The sequence below is a fragment of the Pecten maximus genome, chromosome 5, assembly GCF_902652985.1.
Source record: "Pecten maximus chromosome 5, xPecMax1.1, whole genome shotgun sequence".
NCBI lineage: Eukaryota > Metazoa > Mollusca > Bivalvia > Pectinida > Pectinidae > Pecten > Pecten maximus.
The window spans coordinates 692,915-717,607 of NC_047019.1; the positions used below are offsets into that span (position 1 = coordinate 692,915).

Sequence of the window (24,693 nt, forward strand, 5' to 3'; positions counted from 1 at the left end):
TCTGTGATAATCTTTACATTGGACTGGTTCTCTGTGATAATCTTTACATTGGACTGGTTCTCTGTGATAATCTTTACATTGGACTGGTTCTCCTTGTGTTAACTCTGTGATAATCTTTACATTGGACTGGTTCTCTGTGATAATCTTTACATTGAACTGGTTCTCTGTGATAATCTTTACATTGGACTGGTTCTCTGTGATAATCTTTACATTGGATTGGTTCTCTGTGATAATCTTTACATTGGACTGGTTCTCTGTGATAATCTTTACATTGGACTGGTTCTCTGTGATAATCTTGGTTCTCTGTGATAATCTTTACATTGGACTGGTTCTCTGTTATAATCTTGGTTCTCTGTTATAATCTTTACATTGGATCGGTTCTCTGTGATAATCTTTACATTGGACTGGTTCTCTGTAATAATCTTGGTTCTCTGTGATAATCTTTACATTGGATTGGTTCTCTGTGATAATCTTTACATTGGACTGGTTCTCTCTGATAATCTTTACATTGGACTGGTTCTCTGTTATTATCTTGGTTCTCTGTTATAATCTTTACATTGGATCGGTTCTCTGTGATAATCTTGGTTCTCTGTGATAATCTTGGTTCTCTGTGATAATCTTTACATTGGACTGGTTCTCTGTGATAATCTTTACATTGGACTGGTTCTCTGTTATAATCTTTGTTCTCTGTGATAATCTTTGCATTGGACTGGTTCTCTGTGATAATCTTTACATTGGGCTGGTCTGAATCTTTTTTCTATGTGTTTATGATCACAGTTATAAGTTGATCTGAACTATTTTTTGAAGGCCTAGTTTCATTTTCTATGTATTTATGCTGAGGCATGAAAATCAGGCTTTAATCTTAAAAAACAAAACTCTTTTAGTGACAGATAATTGGAGTCGTTCTAATTGGAAACATTTAATTGATTCGGTTGATAAAAGCAAACTTATAAAAACCCAAATGACAAGAGACAATATATATAATGTTTTTCGTGTTTCCTTGACAGCCCTTGGCCCCTTGTCCTACTAGTCGGGAATCAATGGAAATTTTTGACCAACATTGCAAGGTAAGGACTACTTTTTGGCCAGCAATACTAAGTATTGAATTGACAGACAATTGCTGATGTGTGAGTTTCTCTTTATTGAAAATATCATTTTATCATTGTACAGTATGTAAATGTATTATTTTGATACAAATATTTAATATTAATTAACTTATAGTCGTTAAGATAGATTGAGACTGATATGAATCCTGTGAAAACAAATGTTGAAGTGTAAAGTGAATTGTGAGTTCCCAGGTGTCATGTGTGGGTGGAATGTTCATATAATAAATTATGTTGATCTTTTACAGCTTGCTCAAGAATATTTGAAAGTTCAGACAGAAATGGCACTATTAACACAGAGAAAGTAAGTTTTTAAATAAAGTTTACTCAAACTAGTTTTACCTTTATAAAATGGGGGAAAAAAAGGGGGGGGGGGGGGGTTGTAAGTAATGAATAAATGTAATTCAAAAGCATTGTTAATGACATCTTTATTTTACATAAAAAAATCTGTATTAAAAAGAAATTGGTTAGGTTGATTGTGTGATAGTTTGAAACATCAGTATTAACAGCAACTGTTGTTGATCCACTGTTCATTTTACTGTAAATGAAACTGACATGACAAAATTTACCATAGCAACGATCAGTCTATTGTCCATGAAATTGGTTCTAAGCAGTGTGGACAACAAAAACAATCTGAAATCCAGCTTAAAGTCTCCAGCAAGAAAATACTTGGCAAGACATTGAAACATTTACATCTAATAATGTTGAAATGACAATATCACATTTATAAGATCACCTGAGACAGCCATGTCCATTGTGCATCATAAACAATTTACATTTTTAACTCCGTTTGATAACCAAAAGGCCCAGAGACCTGATATTGGGTTTGTAGCATGCTGGGGTGAAGGACTACCAAGTTTGTTCAAATGAAATGACCTTGACCATCATTCAATGCCACAGGGGTCAAAGATGCTTAGATCTTTAAACAACTTCTTTTCAGAAACAAATAGGCCTAGATACCTGATATTGGGTCTATAGCATATATACAGGGATGAAGGTCTATATAGATTTCTTTTTCACAGTTAAAATTTTTGTCATTTCAAACAGTCCAACTGAAAAATAAATGAAAATATAAAACAGGCTTGATAAAAGTTTTAAGAATTTCCTTCAACTTTTCATTTTGCTGTGGTCTTTTTTCCAGAAATGATTTAATAAAAGAATTTGAAATGGACGAGAAAAATCAACAAAGTAGTACACGTCTCGCTGAGGAGTATAAACTTCTTCTCCAGGAAAATGTAAGTTTGGTCTAAAGAATCATCACAATATAAACTTCTTCTCCAGGAAAATGTAAGTTTGGTCTAAAGAATCATCACAATATAAACTTCTTCTCCAGGAAAATGTAAGTTTGATCTAAAGAATCATCACAATATAAACTTCTTCTCCAAGAAAAAGTGTCTCCAGAAAAGTTTGATAGAATAATCATCTACTCAAATATCAAGGAAATCATTTTCCCATCACACCTCACTTTCCCGTCACACCTCACTTTCCCGTCACAGCTCACTTTCCCGTCACAGCTCACTTTCCCGTCACACCTCACTTTCCCGTTACGGCTCACTTTCCGGTCATGGCTCACTTTTCCGTCACAGCTCACTTTCCCGTCACACCTCACTTTCCCGTCACACCTCACTTTTCCGTCACAGCTCACTTTTCCGTCACAGCTCACTTTCCCGTCACACCTCACTTTCCCGTTACGGCTCACTTTCCCCTCACAGCTCACTTTCCCGTCACACCTCACTTTCCGGTCACGGCTCACTTTCCTGTCACAGCTCACTTTCCCGTCACAGCTCACTTTCCCATTACAGCTCACTTTCCCCTCACAGCTCACTTTCCCGTCACACCTCACTTTCCCGTTACGGCTCACTTTCCCCTCACAGCTCACTTTCCCATTACAGCTCACTTTCCCCTCACAGCTCACTTTCCCGTCACACCTCACTTTCCCGTTACGGCTCACTTTCCCCTCACAGCTCACTTTCCCATTACAGCTCACTTTCCCCTCACAGCTCACTTTCCCCTCACATCTCACTTTCCAGTACAAACTTTTAATTCACTTGTCCTTAAGGGGCAGTGATGAGCCCTGGCACAATGTCCGTCGTCTGTCATGTTTCATTTTAACAGCTACTAAGGAAATCAATGTTGATCAAATGGAGTGTATAGCTCCCCCGGGGCTTAAGGGGCGGGGCCCAATAGGGCAAAAACAGATCAATAATTTAAATTGCTACCTGTCCTGAATGGATTTTGATGAAATTTGGTCTAGAATATTATTGGCCAAAGGAAAAAATAGCAAAAAAAAATAAAATTATTCTTTAGAAATGACAAGATTTGGTCCACATATGATTTGAACCATTGTTAGAAGAGGCAGGTCAGAAAGTAGGAGAAAACTGGTACTATAAGTTAAATGAGAGTATTTTGCCATGATTACTGAAATATCGAGGTGAGCGTCGCAGGACCTTTGGGTCCTCTTGTTTATCGTATTTCCAGGTGGCTTTGGTTTTTAGCTCACCTGGACCGAAGGTCCGGTGAGCTTATGTCATGGCGCAGCGTCCGTCGTCCGTCCGGCCGTCCGTCGTCCGTCCGTCGTCCGTCAACATTTGCTTCAAATCGCTACTAGTCAAAAAGTTCGTATTGGATTTTGACCAAATTTGGCCAGAAACATCCTTGGCAGAAGGGGAACAGATTTTGCATAAATGGTGACTCTGACCCCCAAGGGGCCAAAGGGGCGGGGCCCAATACAGGAAATAGAGGTAATTCCTTTAAATCGCTACTAGTCATAAAGTTATGAATGGATTTGAACCCAATTTAGTCAGAAACATCCTTGGGGGAAGGGGAACAGATTTTGCATAAATGGTGACTCTGACCCCCAAGGGGCCAAAGGGGCGGGGCCCAATACAGGAAATAGAGGTAATTCCTTTAAATCGCTACTAGTCATAAAGTTATGAATGGATTTGAACCCAATTTAGTCAGAAACATCCTTGGGAGAAGGGGAACAGATTTTGCATAAATGGTGACTCTGACCCCCGAGGGGCCAAAGGGGCTGGGCCCAATAGGGGAAATAGAGGTAATTCCTTTAAATCACTACTAGTCATAAAGTTATGAATGGATTTGAACCCAATTTGGTCTGAAACATCCTTGGGGGAAGGGGAACAGATTTTGCATAAATGGTGACTCTGACCCCCGAGGGGCCAAAGGGGCGGGGCCCAATAGGGGAAATAGAGGTAATTCCTTTGAATCGCTACTAGTCATAAAGTTATGAATGGATTTGAACCAAATTTAGTCAGAAATGTCCTTGGGGGAAGGGGAACAGATTTTGCATAAATGGTGACTCTGACCCCCGAGGGGCCAAAGGAGTGGGGCCCAATAGGGGAAATAGAGGTAATTCCTTTAAATCGCTACTAGTCATAAAGTTATGAATGGATTTGAACCCAATTTGGTCAGAAACATCCTTGGGGGAAGTGGAACAGATTTTGCATAAATGGCGGCTCTGACCCCCGAGGGGCCAAAGGGGCTGGGCCCAATATGGGAAATAGAGGTAATTCCTTTAAATCGCTACTAGTCATAAAGTTATGAATGGATTTGAACCTAATTTGGTCTGAAACATCCTTGGGGGAAGGGGAACAGATTTTGCATAAATGGCGACTCTGACCCTCGAGGGGCCAAAGGAGCGGGGCCCAATAGGGGAAATAGAGGTAATTCCTTTAAATCGCTACTAGTCATAAAGTTATGAATGGATTTGAACCCAATTTGGTCAGAAACATCCTTGGGGGAAGTGGAACAGATTTTGCATAAATGGTGACTCTGACCCCCGAGGGGCCAAAGGGGCTGGGCCCAATAGGGGAAATAGAGGTAATTCCTTTAAATCGCTACTAGTCATAAAGTTATGAATGGATTTGAACCTAATTTGGTCTGAAACATCCTTGGGGGAAGGGGAACAGATTTTGCATAAATGGCGACTCTGACCCTCGAGGGGCCAAAGGAGCGGGGCCCAATAGGGGAAATAGAGGTAATTCCTTTAAATCGCTACTAGTCATAAAGTTATGAATGGATTTGAACCCAATTTGGTCAGAAACATCCTTGGGGGAAGTGGAACAGATTTTGCATAAATGGTGACTCTGACCCCCGAGGGGCCAAAGGGGCTGGGCCCAATAGGGGAAATAGAGGTAATTCCTTTAAATCGCTACTAGTCATAAAGTTATGAATGGATTTGAACCCAATTTGGTCAGAAACATCCTTGGGGGAAGGGGAACAGATTTTGCATAAATGGTGACTCTGCCCCGCGAGGGGCCAAAGGGGCTGGGCCCAATAGGGGAAATAGAGGTAATTCCTTTAAATCGCTACTAGTCATAAAGTTATGAATGGATTTGAACCTAATTTGGTCTGAAACATCCTTGGGGGAAGGGGAACAGATGATTTTGCATAAATGGTGACTTTGACCCTCAAGGGGCCAAAGGAGCGGGGCCCAATAGGGGAAATAGAGGTAATTCCTTTAAATCGCTACTAGTCATAAAGTTATGAATGGATTTGAACCCAATTTAGTTAGAAATGTCCTTGGGGGGGAAGTGGAACAGATTTTGCATAAATGGTGTCTCTGACCCCCGAGGGGCCAAAGGGGCGGGGCCCAATAGGGGAAATGGAGGTAATTCATTTAAATCGCTATTAGTCATAAAGTTATGAATGGATTTGAACCCAATTTGGTCAGAAACATCCTTGGGGGAAGGGGAACAGATTTTGCATAAATGGTGACTCTGACCCCTGAGGGGCCAAAGGGGCGGGGCCCAATATGGGAAATGGAGGTAATTCATTTAAATCGCTACTAGTTATTAAGTTATGAATGGATTTGAACCCAATTTGGTCAGAAACTTCCTTGGGGGAAGGGGAACAGATTTTGCATAAATGGTGACTCTGACCCCCGAGGGGCCAAAGGGGCGGGGCCCAATAAGGGAAATAGAGGTAATTCCTTTGAATCGCTACTAGTCATAAAGTTATGAATGGATTTGAACCAAATTTAGTCAGAAATGTCCTTGGGGGAAGGGGAACAGATTTTGCATAAATGGTGACTCTGACCCTCGAGGGGCCAAAGGAGCGGGGCCTAATAGGGGAAATAGAGGTAATTCCTTTAAATCGCTACTAGTCATAAAGTTATGAATGGATTTGAACCCAATTTGGTCAGAAACATCCTTGGGGGAAGGGGAACAGATTTTGGATAAATGGTGGCTTCTTCCCGAGGGGCCAAAGGGGTGGGGCCCAATATGGGAAATGGAGGTAATTCATTTAAATCGCTACTAGTTATTAAGTTATGAATGGATTTGAACCCAATTTGGTCTGAAACATCCTTGGGGGAAGGGGAACAGATTTTGCATAAATGGTGACTCTGACCCCCGAGGGGCCAAAGGGGCGGGGCCCAATAGGGGAAATAGAGGTAATTCCTTTAAATCGCTACTAGTCATAAAGTTATGAATGGATTTGAACCAAATTTAGTCAGAAATGTCCTTGGGGGGGAAGGGGAACAGATTTTGCATAAATGGTGACTCTGACCCTCGAGGGGCCAAAGGGGCGGGGCCCAATAGGGGAAATAGAGGTAATTCCTTTAAATCGCTACTAGTCATAAAGTTATGAATGGATTTGAACCCAATTTGGTCAGAAACATCCTTGGGGGAAGGGGAACAGATTTTGCATAAATGGTGACTCTGACCCTCGAGGGGCCAAAGGGGCGGGGCCCAATAGGGGAAATAGAGGTAATTCCTTTGAGTCGCTACTAGTCATAAAGTTATGAATGGATTTGAACCAAATTTAGTCAGAAATGTCCTTGGGGGAAGGGGAACAGATTTTGCATAAATGGTGACTCTGACCCTCGAGGGGCCAAAGGAGCGGGGCCTAATAGGGGAAATAGAGGTAATTCCTTTAAATCACTACTAGTCATAAAGTTATGAATGGATTTGAACCCAATTTGGTCAGAAACATCCTTGGGGTAAGGCGAACAGATTTTGCATAATTGGTGACTCTGACCCTCGAGGGGCCAAAGGAGCGGGGCCTAATATGGGAAATAGAGGTCATTCCTTTAAATTGCTACTAGTCATAAAGTGATGAATGCATGCATGTTCTAAAAACAATTCTTGAGGTCTTTGAGACCTAAGAGAGTCTGGACTTCATTAATCTTTAAAGCAGTTCGGATTCCCACACTATAACCATATATAGCATTGTTAGAGATTTACAAATAAAACAAATTGAATATGAACATTATTTTGACATTTGGTCTAATCCAACCAGGTGAGCGATACAGGCCCCATGGGCCTCTTGTTCTCTGCCACAGAAGTATCCTAGAAAATATCACTTCCCCAGGGCAATCTGTAATCAGTACTAAAATCACTCTATAAGGTGAATTTTAACTCAAAACCAATTGATATTGTGATAGATACCATATACATTTGTATATGGACCATGACGGGGAAACTTTTGCAAATTCTCTGTGAATGTGTTGATATGGTTTTGAAATAGGAGAGATACGGGAAGGAGGTTCACTTGGTAAAATTAAAAACATAATTATTTGGTTTGTAAATTTTGTACAGGGCAGTCTGGTATTACTGGGTTGTAATTAGGTCATCTGACCACAGGTCATGGTGACCTATTGTCCCTCGTCGTCCCTCGTCCGTTAACTTTTCCCTGTGAACGCTATAACTTGAGTAAATGTTAACCGAGATTGATGAAACTTTGTATGCTGTCTCATATCAATAAGATCTCGAACGAGTTCAAAAATCAGAATCATTCAAATGTAACTTACAGAGTTATTGCCCTTTGTGATAATATTATTATTGGACCTTTTGAATGCGATAACTTTAGTAAATATCAACCAAGTTTGATAAAACTTTATATACAGCATTATGTCAATAACTTCTTAGACAAGTTTAGAATTGGGAATTATTTGAATATAACTTACAGAGCTATTGCCCATTGTAAAAAAAAATTATTATTGGATCTTGTGAACACAATAACTTGAGTAAATATCAGCCAACTGTGTAAAAAAGTTTGTATGCAGTTTATTATCGATAAAATTTTGGATGAGTTCGAAAATCAGAATTATTCAACAATAACTGACAGAGTTATTGCCCTTTGTAATATTATTATGGAGGCGTTTATTATGGAGGCGTTTACGCCTGCCATATTGCGATCACTTACGAGTTGTGACGTCACAATCTCTCACTTTCGTTTTCGTTATATTTCCTTTCACCGTTCATTTTGCAGTTTCTTTCGGTTCATATATGATGTAGTTGAACTATATATGCATTTATGAAAATTATCAAGACTACAAATAAAGTGCTATTACATGAAAAAAGGTATATTCAGTATAAATTTCTCTTCGGCGGAAGTACGGAATTTGAGACCTCTGGTGGTAATTTCTGTAACTAGGCGTAATGATTCACTTAGTTCCATGTATGAGGCACGTCATTGTAGTCCGTCATTCAAAGTAGATGTCACAGAAATGTATTAACTATGCTGATAATATTGTGAACATTTCAGGAACTATTTCAAATAAACAATAAGAATAATGTTTTGTAAATATCTACACCTGCATCAATTTTTGCAAATATATATTGAAAATACTGTTGGAAGGGAGATAACTGCGAGATTCTGACGTTACCTTAAGCTTACAGAGGACACTAGTTTAACTACTAGAAATAAAGATGGCATAACAACCAAGCGCAAATAAATTCCCGTTTTTCATAATCCTCTCCAGGGTTTCGGCTAACAACATTTTCTTTGTTTACAACTTGGTAGTTTTTCACCAGATTTTATGAGATTTGGTCCGACATTTAGCGATCACCTGCTCCGTCTGTCTATGGACCGAAGTGTTATCCACTCCAAACCTACATTTATCGACCATAGTTGCCTGATTTCTATGTAGTGAGCGAGCACTCGATCAAAATGGCACCTGTTGGATACGGGCTTCACACGAAGCATCAAAGTGTGATGTTTGTCGCTCGAAATTAATATCTATCAACATGAATTAAAGGCAAGTTACTTACAAAGTTTAAATCTGTTTGTTGACCCACTGAAATAAGTGGGTTTTTAGGTCATCTGACCCGAAGGGTCAGGATGACCTATAGTCATCATGTTTCGTCCGTCGTCGTGCGCCGTCCGCCGTCTGCCGTGCGCCGTGCGTAAACTTTTCACATTTCAAACTTCTTCTCAAGTTCCACCAGTGGGATTGAGCTGAAACTTGCCTGAAATGATGCTGGGATGGTCCTGACCAAGTGTTGTTATTTTTCGGGTCGGTCCGAAATCCAAGATGGCCGCCATAGCCGCCATTTTGAAAACACATTTTAAACTTCTTCTCATGTTCCACCAGTGCTATTGAGCTGAAACTTGCCAGAAATGATCCTGAGATGGTCCTGACCAAGTGTTGTTATTTTTTGGGTCGGTCCAAAATCCAAGATGGCCGCCATAGCCGCCATCTTGAAAAACACATTTTAAACTTCTTCTCCAGTTCCACCAGTGCTATTAAACTGAAACTTGCCTGAAATGATCCTGAGATGGCCCTGACCAAGTGTTGTTAATTTTCGGGTCGGTCCGAAATTCAAGATGGCCGCCATAGCCGCCATTTTGAAAACATTTTAAACTTCTTCTCAAGTTCCACCAGTGCTATTGGGCTGAAATTTGCCTTAAATGATCCTGATATGATGCCGACCAAGTGTTGTTATTTTTCGGGTCGGTCCGAAATCCAAGATGGCCGCCGTGGCCGCCATCTTGAAAAACACATTTTAAACTTCTTCTCAAGTTCCACCAGTGCTATTAAACTGAAACTTGCCTGAAATGATCCTGAGATGGCCCTGACTAAGTGTTGTTATTTTTCGGGTCGGTCCGAAATCCAAGATGGCCGCCATAGCCGCCATTTTGAAAACACATTTTAAACTTCTTCTCATGTTCCACCAGTGCTATTGGGCTGAAATTTGCCTGAAATGATCCTGATAGGATGCCGACCAAGTGTTGTTATTTTTTGGGTCGGTCCGAAATCCAAGATGGCCGCCGTGGCCACCATATTGAAAAACACATTTTAAACTTCTTCTCCAGTTCCACCAGTGCTATTAAAGTGAAACTTGCCTGAAATGATCCTGATATGATCCTGACAAAGTGTTGTTATTTTTCGGGTCAGTCCGAAATCCAAGATGGCTGCCATAGCCGCCATCTTGAAAAACACATTTTAAACTTCTTCTCCAGTTCCACCAGTTCTATTAAGTTAAAACTTGCTTGAAATGATCCTGATATGATGCCGACCAAGTGTTGCTATTTTTCGGGTCGGTCCGAAATCCAAGATGGCCGCCGTGGCCGCCATCTTGAAAAACACATTTTAAACTTCTCCAGTTCCACCAGTGCTTTTAAGCCGAAACTTGCCTGAAATGATCCTGAGATGGCCCTGACCAAGTGTTGTTATTTTTCGGGTCGGTCCGAAATCCAAGATGGCCGCCGTGGCTGCCATCTTGAAAAACACATTTTAAACTTCTTCTCCAGTTCCACCAGTGCTATTAAGCTGAAACTTGCCTGAAATGATCATGATATGATGCCGACCAAGTGTTGTTATTTTTCGGGTTGGTCTGAAATACAAGATGGCCACCATGGCAGCCATCTTGAAAAACACATTTTAAACTTCTTCTCCAGTTCCACTGGTGCCTTTGAGTTGGAAATTGGTGAGGATTTCAAGGAAGGAGTGCCAACAAAGTGTTAATATTTTTCCGCCTCAAAAAATCATTGACTTGGCAGCCATGGCGGCCATTTGTAACATGATTGTGCAATCATGGTTATCCTGAACAATGCCTATTTTAAACTTCTTCTCAAATTCCCCCAATGGGATTCAGCTGTAACTTACCAGAAATGATCCTGAGATGGCCCTAACCAAGTGTTGTTATTTATTGGGTCGGTCAGAAATCCAAGATGGCCACCATGGCAAACGGTGCCACTATATACTTGCTACAGAGAATACATACTACAATTATATAAGGTTTTTAATTTAGAGTCAGATGACCGTTAAGGCCCCTGGGCCTCTTGTTTTTATTTAGGATAGAGACGTATATACCCTGATATACAAGTCTCTGTTTAGGACGAAACTGTTTACAATAAGTTATTCAAGCCTGGCCAGACCACAAAATCACAATATCTACTGCGATAACTGATCAAAGTTCATGTGTTTCAAATCCATGAATCAGTACGTGATGGCGTGATGGAATTTGATCGTTTAGTTTTTAAAACTAAGATAACTGGCACATCTGTCGTGGTGGTCATTTGTACCGTACCTTCCCCAAAAGAGACAATATATAGAATCAGAGACCTATATATGTCTCTGATAGAATCTGGATTTTTGTAATACTGTAAGATTTACTGCAGTAGCTACAATACAAAATGATTATTGAACCAGCTTGTTTTATTTATATAATATTCAGCTATTCAACCTTTTCAAATGTCTTCATGTAATATGCACAAAGCTGTTAAATGTTTGTATTACATGTACATAGGCTATTTAAACAATACAAAGTAATTGTAGATTTACCATAGTTATACATTGTTTTTGTTGTTTTCATGTTATATGATTAATATATCTGTTGGCAATCAATATCAAATCCATATAATATAAGACTTTTTCAAATATCAATACTCATGTTGGATTTTTATGTCGCGAACATTACAAATCCCTTAAAAAATCACCAATCAGCTCCTTATTGGTCTCCAGAAAGTGTGAAAAAAGATGAAATTCTTTTTGTCAATAATTTCATTTGTTATGAATAAATGTATAACCATTTGGGTATTTTCAAAATTGACCTTCAAATCTGTTAAAACTATATATACAAGCAACAATCTGCGGGATGTCAAATATGGAAGACTGTTTCAGGACAAATTACCACAAATGCTTATAAGTACTGTTTCTTATCACTGATCACGTATAATAGGGTTTTTGACTATAATGTGTTATTGCTACTTAAGTGTGATTTTTTTCGGCTTAAGTGACAATGTATTTCTTTGCACTTATGTGCAACAGACATCGCGAGAGTTTAATTCATATACATATATTATTGACTCCTACAAAAAGAAGCTAAGCGAGTGGTTGACCGACGAGAGGCATCCTATCAAATCTCATATTGACTATTCAGATTGCTCATTATCATATTTCATTGTTCCGGCCTGGTGATGAAAAAAAAATCATGACGGTTTGTATGGACATTGTGTTTCATTGTCTTGGGGATATCAACTGATATTAACAATGTCATTGGCGCCTAAACTGAAATGATAGCGTTGTTAACAATTGACAGATATATTTTAGTCAACTCTAGAAAAAACATCTGAATTTATGAAAGTAACTTACTCCTTTAATGTTTGTGTCAAAATTAAGTATATATAACATACAAAAATGTCAAACTTCTAATATTATAGATATGAAACATACATTTATGCTGACTGCCTGATAATATAATTATAATACAGTATGTACAGAATTTACAATCCTTTGACATTCAGCTCATAATATACACCATCATCATTATAATTTGATCTGTCGTCGTGAGTCGGTCTTCTTTTCAAGACCCCGATATCGCAGAATGGTGTACAAAAGGTTCTTAAGCTGTTTTATCAAAATTGTTAATTTCATGGCCCCTGTGTGTCACATTCCCCCTGGGAGGAGGATAAATTTTACTATAGTTTATATAGGAAACTCACCCCACATATTTTAGCATAATTTGTTTCATTTTCATTGGAAATTGGTTAGCATGTGCTCAGGGCTAACTTTTCTCAATGACATATTATCAGAGAATGTCAAGGTCAATGACTTGTTATGGGGTCGAAAGAAGGTCAAAAAGTTGTTTTTTTTCATTTCATATGAAAGAACATAGTCCACTGAAACAGAATGTGCATATTTTATTGTCATCAGATGAAAAATGACAGAGATATGGCACTTGGAAAAGAAAAATATAAAGCTATTTTTTCCAGCCAAAATTTAAAAAATAATCCAAAATTGCAGATAAAAGATTTATGCTCTTTTATCTATATACACATGAAGGCTTGATGTTTGGCACATCGTAACATGTATAGCTGACTACAAATGTTATGCTTATCTTTGACCTTGACCTTCATTCAAGGACACACAGGGGTCAAATGATGGGGGGAAAAATCAAAATTCTTTCAAAATTATTAATTTGGGTCACATTTTAAAGAACCTGCTTTTTTTAAAGGTGTGTGCAATGTATCAAGGTTAAATAATCAAAATGACGCAGATGTGGCACTTTGGAAAAGGAATTCCTGCCAAAATTCAGAAATCACCCAAAACTGCACATACACATGAAGGCTGGATTTTTGGCATACAGATACATGTAGCATGTGTGACTGGCTACAAATAGTTTGTTTATCTTTGACCTTGACCTTCATTCATATTTTGAAGAACCTTCTCTTATGAAGGTGTGTGCAAAGTTTCAAGGGCAAATTATCAAAAATGATACAGATATGGCCCTTTGAAGAATGTTTTCCTACCAAAATTCAAAATTATCCATAAATTGCAATTCAATTGTTAGCTCACAAGGTCCAAAGGAACTGCTGATGGGAATTGAAGAAAATTTGACTTGTAGGATCATTATGGGTTTGGGACTAGAAAATATACAAATGGTGGGTCTGACCAATATTTTACACGTAAAACACTATATGTATATACAGTACGTAATAGGCTAGTGTCTACATCTTGGTGGTAAATTGAAAAACAACAAATTACAAATCACAGTTTATTGTTAATATTGATATTGGATCTATTAAAATAGACGGAATTAATACCCAATTTTGAAATAATTGTCCTTTAAAAAATGATGTCTTTGTTGAATAAAAAAGTAATAATTTTTAAAAGTCGTCAATCTAAATTTTGATATTATTCTAAGATCAAAATAGAAAGGAATAAGCAATCTTTTTTTACAAGATATTGAAAGACATTGCACACTTTCAACGAAAAAGTAGCAGACACTCCTGTATTTTCAATACATATCGTGTATTGTTATAGCGTATCTAAATGTGTATCGTATGGTTTCGACCTTTCTAATACCCAGGCCTATTAGGTATAAGTTGGTTTTAAACACACAAATGCAAATTTTGAACTACTTAAGTATAAAAGTTGGTTTAAGGTATGAATGTTAACGATATGTACCTAAGTAGAAGTTGGTTTGAAAAATATTAAAATGTTTAACTTCCTTAGTAAAGGTTTGTTTGAAATTAGAAATGTTTAACTACTTAAGTAGAAGTTGGTTTGAAACTTGAAGATGGTTAAAACCATTATGTACATCGGAACAGTCTAAACCATTACATTCATCAGGACTGTGAAAACCATTTTGTCCAGTTGGTTTGACACACTTAAGTGGAAATGTTTCATCATGTCGATATAAGTTTAATTTCTATTCTTGCTTTATTTCAAATATCACCTTTTTCATCTGACTAACGCCTCCTGCAGTACTTTCAGTACTTTGATTATTATTGGACCTTAATTATGAATGTGATAACTTGAGTAAATATCAAGCCAGTTTGATGAAACTTTGCATGCTGCTTAATGTCAATGAGATATCAGACAAGTTTAAATTGGGAATTATAAGACAGTTACTTACAGAGTTATTGCCCTTTGTACTAATATTATTATAGGACCTTGTTGAAGCAAATGTTTTCCTGCCAAAATTCAAAAATCATCCAAAATTGCAGATAAAAGGTTTCTGCTCTTTTATGTATACACATAAAGACTTGATGTTTGGCACATCGATAGCAAAGACTTGATGTTTGGCACATCGATAGCATATATTGCTGGCTATGTTTATCTTTGACATTGACCTTCATTCAAGGTCACAGGGGTCAAATGATGAAAAAAAATGAAAACTTCAAAATTCAAGGTCACAGGGGTCAAATGTTGAAAAAAAATTCAAAATTCAGAATTCTTTCAAAATTGTTTATTTGGGTCATATTTTAAAGAACCTGCCCTTTTGAATTTGTGTGTGATGTATCAAGGTCAAATAATTTTAAAAGAAGTTGATATGGCACTTTGAAAAAAAAAAAAAAAAAAATTCCCGCCAAAATTCAAAAATCACCCAAAACTGCTTATAAAAAAGTGTCTGCTCTTTTATCTATACACATGAAGGCTGGTTGTTTGGCACACTGATAACATTTTTCTACAGGACAGTCTGGTTTTTACTGGTTTGTAATTGTTTCTACAGGACAGTCTGGTTTTTACTGGTTTGTAATTGTTTCTACAGGACAGTCTGGTTTTTACTGGTTTGTAATTGTTTTTTACAGGAAAGTCTGGTTTTTACTGGTTTGTAATTGTTTTTTACAGGAAAGTCTAGTTTTTACTGGTTTTAATTGTTTTTTACAGGAAAGTCTGCTTTTACTGCATAAAAACCTGAACAAACAAGTTGAGCAGGTGCGACAGATGCAACAGAAAAAGTAAGTTACAAAAATTAAATTGACCTATACCGTCAGTTATAAGATGGCCTATACCCTAAGTTATAAGATGGCTTATACCGTAAGTTATAAGATGGCCTATACCGTAAGTTATAAGATGGCCTATACTGTAAGTTATCAGATGACCTATACCCTAAGTTATAAGATGACCTATACCGTAAGTTATAAGATGGCCTATACTGTAAGTTATAAGATGGCCTATACTGTAAGTTATAAGATGACCTATACTGTAAGTTATAAGATGGCCTATACTGTAAGTTATAAGATGGCCTATACCCTAAGTTATAAGATGACCTATACTGTAAGTTATAAGATGACCTATACCCTAAGTTATAAGATGACCTATACCCTAAGTTATAAGATGGCCTATACTGTAAGTTATAAGATGACCTATACCCTAAGTTATAAGATGACCTATACCCTAAGTTATAAGATGGCCTATACCCTAAGTTATAAGATGACCTATACCCTAAGTTATAAGATGACCTATACCCTAAGTTATAAGATGACCTATACCCTAAGTTATAAGATGACCTATACCCTAAGTTATAAGATGACCTATACCCTAAGTTATAAGATGACCTATACCCTAAGTTATAAGATGACCTATACCCTAAGTTATAAGATGGCCTATACTGTAAGTTATAAGATGACCTATACCCTAAGTTATAAGATGACCTATACCCTAAGTTATAAGATGACCTATACCCTAAGTTATAAGATGACCTATACTGTAAGTTATAAGATGGCCTATACTGTAAGTTATAAGATGGCCTATACTGTAAGTTATAAGATGGCCTATACTGTAAGTTATAAGATGACCTATACCCTAAGTTATAAGATGGCCTATACCCTAAGTTATAAGATGGCCTATACTGTAAGTTATAAGATGGCCTATACCCTAAGTTATAAGATGGCCTATACCCTAAGTTATAAGATGACCTATACTGTAAGTTATAAGATGGCCTATACCGTAAGTTATAAGATGACCTATACCGTAAGTTATAAGATGGCCTATACCCTAAGTTATAAGATGGCCTATACCCTAAGTTATAAGATGGCCTATACCCTAAGTTATAAGATGACCTATACTGTAAGTTATAAGATGACCTATACCCTAAGTTATAAGATGACCTATACCCTAAGTTATAAGATGACCTATACTGTAAGTTATAAGATGGCCTATACCGTAAGTTATAAGATGGCCTATACCCTAAGTTATAAGATGACCTATACCCTAAGTTATAAGATGGCCTATACTGTAAGTTATAAGATGACCTATACCCTAACTTATAAGATGACCTATACCCTAAGTTATAAGATGGCCTATACTGTAAGTTATAAGATGGCCTATACCCTAAGTTATAAGATGGCCTATACCCTAAGTTATAAGATGGCCTATACCCTAAGTTATAAGATGACCTATACTGTAAGTTATAAGATGACCTATACCCTAAGTTATAAGATGACCTATACCCTAAGTTATAAGATGACCTATACTGTAAGTTATAAGATGGCCTATACCCTAAGTTATAAGATGGCCTATACCCTAAGTTATAAGATGACCTATACCCTAAGTTATAAGATGACCTATACCCTAAGTTATAAGATGACCTATACTGTAAGTTATAAGATGGCCTATACCCTAAGTTATAAGATGACCTATACCCTAAGTTATAAGATGGCCTATACCCTAAGTTATAAGATGACCTATACCCTAAGTTATAAGATGACCTATACTGTAAGTTATAAGATGACCTAAACCCTAAGTTATAAGATGACCTATACCCTAAGTTATAAGATGACCTATACCCTAAGTTATAAGATGACCTATACCCTAAGTTATAAGATGACCTATACCCTAAGTTATAAGATGACCTATACTGTAAGTTATAAGATGGCCTATACCCTAAGTTATAAGATGGCCTATACTGTAAGTTATAAGATGACCTATACCCTAAGTTATAAGATGGCCTATACCGTAAGTTATAAGATGGTCTATACCCTAAGTTATAAGATGGCCTATACTGTAAGTTATAAGATGGCCTATACCCTAAGTTATAAGATGGCCTATACCCTAAGTTATAAGATGGCCTATACCCTAAGTTATAAGATGGCCTATACCCTAAGTTATAAGATGACCTATACCCTAAGTTATAAGATGACCTATACCCTAAGTTATAAGATGACCTATACTGTAAGTTATAAGATGGCCTATACCGTAAGTTATAAGATGGCCTATACCCTAAGTTATAAGATGGCCTATACCCTAAGTTATAAGATGGCCTATACCCTAAGTTATAAGATGACCTATACTGTAAGTTATAAGATGGCCTATACTGTAAGTTATAAGATGGCCTATACTGTAAGTTATAAGATGGCTTATACCCTAAGTTATAAGATGGCTTATACCCTAAGTTATAAGATGGCCTATACCCTAAGTTATAAGATGACCTATACTGTAAGTTATAAGATGGCCTATACCCTAAGTTATAAGATGGCCTATACCCTAAGTTATAAGATGACCTATACCGTAAGTTATAAGATGACCTATACCCTAAGTTATAAGATGACCTATACCGTAAGTTATAAGATGACCTATACCGTAAGTTATAAGATGGCCTATACCCTAAGTTATAAGATGGCCTATACCCTAAGTTATAAGATGGCCTATACCGTAAGTTATAAGATGGCCTATACCGTAAGTTATAAGATGGCCTATACCCTAAGTTATAAGATGGCCTATACTGTAAGTTATAAGATGGCCTATACCGTAAGTTATAAGATGGCCTATACCCTAAGTTATAAGATGGCCTATACTGTAAGTTATAAGATGGCCTATACCCTAAGTTATAAGATGACCTATACCCTAAGTTATAAGATGGCCTATACCCTAAGTTATAAGATGACCTATACCGTAAGTTATAAGATGGCCTATACCCTAAGTTATAAGATGACCTATACCGTAAGTTATAAGATGGCCTATACCCTAAGTTATAAGATGGCCTATGCTGTAAGTTTTAAGATGGCCTATACCCTAAGTTATAAGATGACCTATACTGTAAGTTATAAGATGACCTATACTGTAAGTTATAAGATGGCCTATACCCTAAGTTATAAGATGACCTATACTGTAAGTTATAAGATGGCCTATACCCTAAGTTATAAGATGACCTATACCCTAAGTTATAAGATGGCCTATACCCTAAGTTATAAGATGGCCTATACTGTAAGTTATAAGATGGCCTATGCTGTAAGTTTTAAGATGGCCTATACCCTAAGTTATAAGATGGCCTATACTGTAAGTTATAAGATGGCCTATACCCTAAGTTATAAGATGAACTATACTGTAAGTTATAAGATGGCCTATACCCTAAGTTATAAGATGGCCTATACCCTAAGTTATAAGATGGCCTATACTGTAAGTTATAAGATGACCTATACCGTAAGTTATAAGATGGCCTATACTGTAAGTTATAAGATGACCTATACCCTAAGTTATAAGATGACCTATACTGTAAGTTATAAGATGGCCTATACCCTAAGTTATAAGATGACCTATACCCTAAGTTATAAGATGACCTATACCCTAAGTTATAAGATGACCTATACCCTAAGTTATAAGATGACCTATACCCTAAGTTATAAGATGGCCTATACCCTAAGTTATAAGATGACCTATACTGTAAGTTTTAAGATGACCTATACCCTAAGTTATAAGATGGCCTATACCGTAAGTTATAAGATGGCCTATACCCTAAGTTATAAGATGACCTATACTGTAAGTTTTAAGATGACCTATACCCTAAGTTATAAGATGGCCTATACCCTAAGTTATAAGATGACCTATACCCTAAGTTATAAGATGACCTATACTGTAAGTTTTAAGATGACCTATACCCTAAGTTATAAGATGGCCTATACCGTAAGTTATAAGATGACCTATACCCTAAGTTATAAGATGACCTATACCCTAAGTTATAAGATGACCTATACCCTAAGTTATAAGATGGCCTATACCCTAAGTTATAAGATGGCCTATACCCTAAGTTATAAGATGGCCTATACTGTAAGTTTTAAGATGACCTATACCCTAAGTTATAAGATGGCCTATACCGTAAGTTATAAGATGACCTATACCCTAAGTTATAAGATGACCTATACCCTAAGTTTTAAGATGGCCTATACCCTAAGTTATAAGATGGCCTATACCCTAAGTTATAAGATGGCCTATACCCTAAGTTTTAAGATGGCCTATACCCTAAGTTTTAAGATGACCCATACCCTAAGTTTTAAGATGGCCTATACCAAAGTTTTTTTGTTGTTAAAGGGTCAAAGGTCATAATTGACCATCTTTGAGATTACAGAAATTGTGGAAAAACTATCTCATGAATCTCGCCAGAGATTTATGTAACTGTTAACGTGGAAGTTTACATAATGGGGAAAATTCAATCTGAATATGCAAAGGTTATTCGGCCATGAAAAATATATCCCCTATGCGTATTATTTTGTGATGAATGTGGTACTTACATTTGTATATATGGAACATGAGCAAAGATTATTTGTGGAAATACTAGCTCAATTTGCACAGTTGTCTCAGATTAATTGCAAGGTGATGAATGCATGTATTCCAGGCAGGAGAATGAGTTGTGTATCTCGGTTTTCTTTTTACTTCCAGGAGATGAGCTGGCCATTTGAGTGTAAATATTAGTATTGTGAGGTACTGATACTAAAGTGCCATGTTAAATCTTGGTCCAGATGCTGACTGGAATGTGGTTCTTCTGCAAGAGGATGGCAGATCATATTATCAATGACAGTGTACAGGACTGGACTGGAATGTGGTTCTTCTGCGAGAGGATGGCAGATCATATTATCAATGACAGTGTACAGGACTGGACTGGAATGTGATTCCCTTGTGAGAGGGGATGACAGATCATATTATCAATGACAGTGTACAGGACTGGACTTAATTGCTGATTGTAATATTCTGAACTGAGCTTGGACAGACAACTAGGAGTTAAATCTGTTCTCAAACTGCTGCCATCATGTTGTTCACTTGGCTCGATTAGCCTCCAATAATACCACAATTGTGATCCTCTTCATCGAAAAAAAAAATGTAAAAGAAGATATTGTGATGAAAAAACTGTGGGATGGTTTCACCAAATCTAACTGGATGATGGTTACACCGAATCTAGCTAGAAGATGGTTTCATCAAATCTAGCTGGATGATGGTTTCACCGAATTCACATTACAACATTCTATTGGTACACATACTGTGAGAAAATGGCGTCCAGAACTCGGTGGATTTTAATATTATTTTGTGCTTTCATTTGTTATGTATAAAGGAGTCTGTCTGCCTGAATGATTTTTTGCGGCCAGTGAAAAGATTAACAGGGATCATGATAAAATATTATAGAAGTGCTGCTTCGATGGTCTCATAATAATGGCATGAAATATGCACACATTGTTGATAAAAAAGTCCAAAATATTTACGAAATGTCTGCAGATTCTGTTGAAGCAGGTCTTCATTTACAATCATGACCTACATCATACTTATATTTTATGGTGTTAATCAAAAAAAAAAATATATGGATATATTTTTCTGCCTAATTTCCTTTTTGAGTTACATATTTTGTTCTAGCTTATTTGTGAAATGTAACTTTTCAAACATTTTGGGACGTACCTGGTATCGAATTTAACAACTATATGAGAATTGTGAAATATAGCTGTAGTGGTGTTCTGTGTACATTTTCTGTAGTATGGTAAAAGTTTGAAAGTTTTGAATGGAATCCAATGCTTTCTGATTACATTGATGGAGTTTTCTGTCGGAATATTTACACTGATGGACAGACATTCTGAGTTCTCTGTCGGAATATTTACACTGATGGACAGACATTCTGAGTTCTCTGTCAATTTTTTTACATCAACTGAAAGACATTATTGTTTCTAGCATTTTCTAGCCTTATACTGTTTTTACTGCTATTGTTTAAGCACTTCATGTCTGAACAGTTGTTGTGTGGAAAAAAAGAAATGAATTGTTCTGTAAGGAGGAATCAGCCGATACGCATGCAATAGATTTGTCTTTCATTTCAAGTTTTGATCATCATGTTTTATATGGTATAACATAACTGTAAATTGTAAATAATGACAGATTTGTATTTAAAATACACAATAAAATTATGGAATCTATCTTTGGTGTGAAAATGTCTTATTTCTGTGTATCAAAGACAACCTGCAGTGAAGGTCAGAGGTGTTTGATCCCTGTACAGGACGCCTCTGTAACATTACAGGACATTCTGTGTTGTGGATTGACAGGACATTCTGTGTTGTGGATTGACAGGACATTCTGTGTTGTGGATTGACAAGACATTCTGTGTTGTGGATTGACAGGACATTTTGTGTTGTGGATTGACAGGACATTCTGTGTTGTGGATTGACAGGACATTCTGTGTTGTGGATTGACAAGACATTTTGTGTTGTGGATTGACATGACGTTCTGTGTTGTGGATTGACAGGACATTCTGTGTTGTGGATTGACAAGACATTCTGTGTTGTGGATTGACAGGACATTTTGTGTTGTGGATTGACAGGACATTCTGTGTTGTGGATTGACAGGACATTTTGTGTTGTGGATTGACAGGACATTATGTGTTGTGGATTGACAGGACATACCGTGTTGTGGATTGACAGGACATTATGTGTTGTGGATTGACAGGACATTATGTGTTGTGGATTGACAGGACATTATGTGTTGTGGATTGACAGGACATTATGTGTTGTGGATTGACAGGACATTCTGTGTTGTGGATTGACAAGACATTTTGTGTTGTGGATTGACATGACGTTCTGTGTTGTGGATTGACAGGACATTCTGTGTTGTGGATTGACAAGACATTCTGTGTTGTGGATTGACAGGACATTTTGTGTTGTGGATTGACAGGACATTCTGTGTTGTGGATTGACAGGACATTTTGTGTTGTGGATTGACAGGACATTATGTGTTGTGGATTGACAGGACATACCGTGTTGTGGATTGACATGACATTATGTGTTGTGGATTGACAGGACATTATGTGTTGTGGATTGACAGGACATTCTGTGTTGTGGATTGACAGGACATTATGTGTTGTGGATTGACAGGACATGTGTTGTGGATTGACAGGACATTTTGTGTTGTGGATTGACAGGACATTCTGTGTTGTGGATTGACAAGACATGTGTTGTGGATTGACAGGACATTATGTGTTGTGGATTGACAGGACATTATGTGTTGTGGATTGACAGGACATCCCGTGTTGTGGATTGACAGGACATTATGTGTTGTGGATTGACAGGACATTATGTGTTGTGGATTGACAGGACATCCCGTGTTGTGGATTGACAGGACATTATGTGTTGTGGATTGACAGGACATCCCGTGTTGTGGATTGACAGGACATTATACAATTATTGCCCTTGTTCCGGGTTGACATGGATATTTGACCACCCGAGAGGTGTCATGTCACCCGAGGGCGTAGCCCGAGGGTGACATGACACCTCAAGGGTGGGCAAATATTCATGTCAACCCGGAACAAGGGCAGTAATTGTTTTATTATACCGAAAAAAACATAAGTGAATTAATTTTGGTATCAATAAGTTTATTACTATCAACAGTTTTTAAGAAAAAAATTTAAGAGGTACCCCATCGTCTTTCTGGACCCGGCATAAAATTCTCCCAGTCGAACTTTCAATGTATGGACGTCGAAGTTTTCACAATCCTTGGTCTAGGCCTACCTGTTGCAGATAGAAAATGTCTAAAGGAATCCACGGCCCCATTGATGACCCTTTTGGTGTTTTTAGAATCCTTTTCTTGCAATAATTTCGCCAATTCCTCCTCTGTTGGCAGACGATAGCGTCTGCCGGCAGCCATTGTTGTTGTCAAGCAGAATACTCGGAACTCCTCTGATTCGACTACTTTTGAAGACGTTACGGAAGAGAGTTCCGAGTTGGGGCTCACGAGAGGGTGACATAACGATTTTGGAGGGCTCACGAGAGGGTGACATTATGATATTCAGAGGGTGACATGTGTTGTGGATGAAAGTGACTCAGTGTTGTGAATTGACAGGAATTGTTGTGGATTGACAGGACAATGTGTTGTGGATCACATGAACTTTTGTGTTGTGGATTTCACACATCATGAAGCTGATGCACAAGTGTGGGATTGACAGGACATTATGTGTTGTGGATTGACAGGACATTCTGTGTTGTGGATTGACAGGACATTATGTGTTGTGGATTGACAGGACATTATGTGTTGTGGATTGACAGGACATTATGTGTTGTGGATTGACAGGACATTTTGTGTTGTGGATTGACAGGACATTATGTGTTGTGGATTGACAGGACATTATGTGTTGTGGATTGACAGCACATCCCATGTTGTGGATGCACAGGACATTTTGTGTTGTGGATTGACAGCACATCCCATGTTGTGGATGCACAGGACATCCCGTGTTGTGGATTGACAGGACATTATGTGTTGTGGATTGACAGCACATTCCATGTTGTGGATTGCACAGGACATTTTGTGTTGTGGATTGACAGCACATCCCATGTTGTGGATGCACAGGACATCCCGTGTTGTGGATTGACATGACATTATGTGTTGTGGATTGAGAGGACAATCTGTGTTGTGGATTGACAAGACAGTCCAATGTGTCATTAATCACCGTGACAACAGTCCTATGTTGACGAATGAACAATGTGTCATTAATCACTGACAACAGTCCAGGTGAGGTATTAAATATGTAAAATATACAAAAAATCTATAGCATGTATGCAAATCAGTATCCCAGACTTTGACAGAAATTGAGCTTATTGAGATCAAGGTGTCAAAGTTTTTATCAAAATCAACCCTTAAGTAATATAGTGTCAAGTCTGGGGAGAGGACCATTAGTCTTTCTGACATCTGAAAGGTATGATTTATGATTGAGGAATCCAGATTCAAAATATAACAAAATATGTTTTCATTTACATGATTTTTATTATTTTCCTCGTTAAAATACATACATTTGTATATATATATCTATGTATACACATTACATAACAATGAATATATACGTTAGGTAACAAGAAAAGTGACAATAAACAAAAAATGATT

General features: G+C 37.5%; 1 protein-coding gene across 4 annotated transcripts in view; it reads left to right on the forward strand.

Moving 5' to 3' along the window:
- LOC117326782 (mitogen-activated protein kinase kinase kinase 7-like) overlaps window positions 1–21,744 on the forward strand; it is a 63,728-nt gene extending 41,984 nt beyond the window's left edge. For 3 of the 4 annotated variants that reach the window (XM_033883501.1, XM_033883502.1, XM_033883503.1), the window contains 5 exons: window positions 1,008–1,067; window positions 1,352–1,407; window positions 2,245–2,338; window positions 15,466–15,536; window positions 20,233–21,744. In XM_033883501.1, coding sequence (XP_033739392.1) covers window positions 1,008–1,067; window positions 1,352–1,407; window positions 2,245–2,338; window positions 15,466–15,536; window positions 20,233–20,239 — 288 coding nt within the window. In that variant the 3' untranslated portion in view covers window positions 20,240–21,744. The remainder of the gene's footprint in view (window positions 1–1,007; window positions 1,068–1,351; window positions 1,408–2,244; window positions 2,339–15,465; window positions 15,537–20,232) is intronic. The other variant, XR_004532509.1, reaches the window with a different exon arrangement.
- Window positions 21,745–24,693: the final 2,949 nt, after the last annotated feature.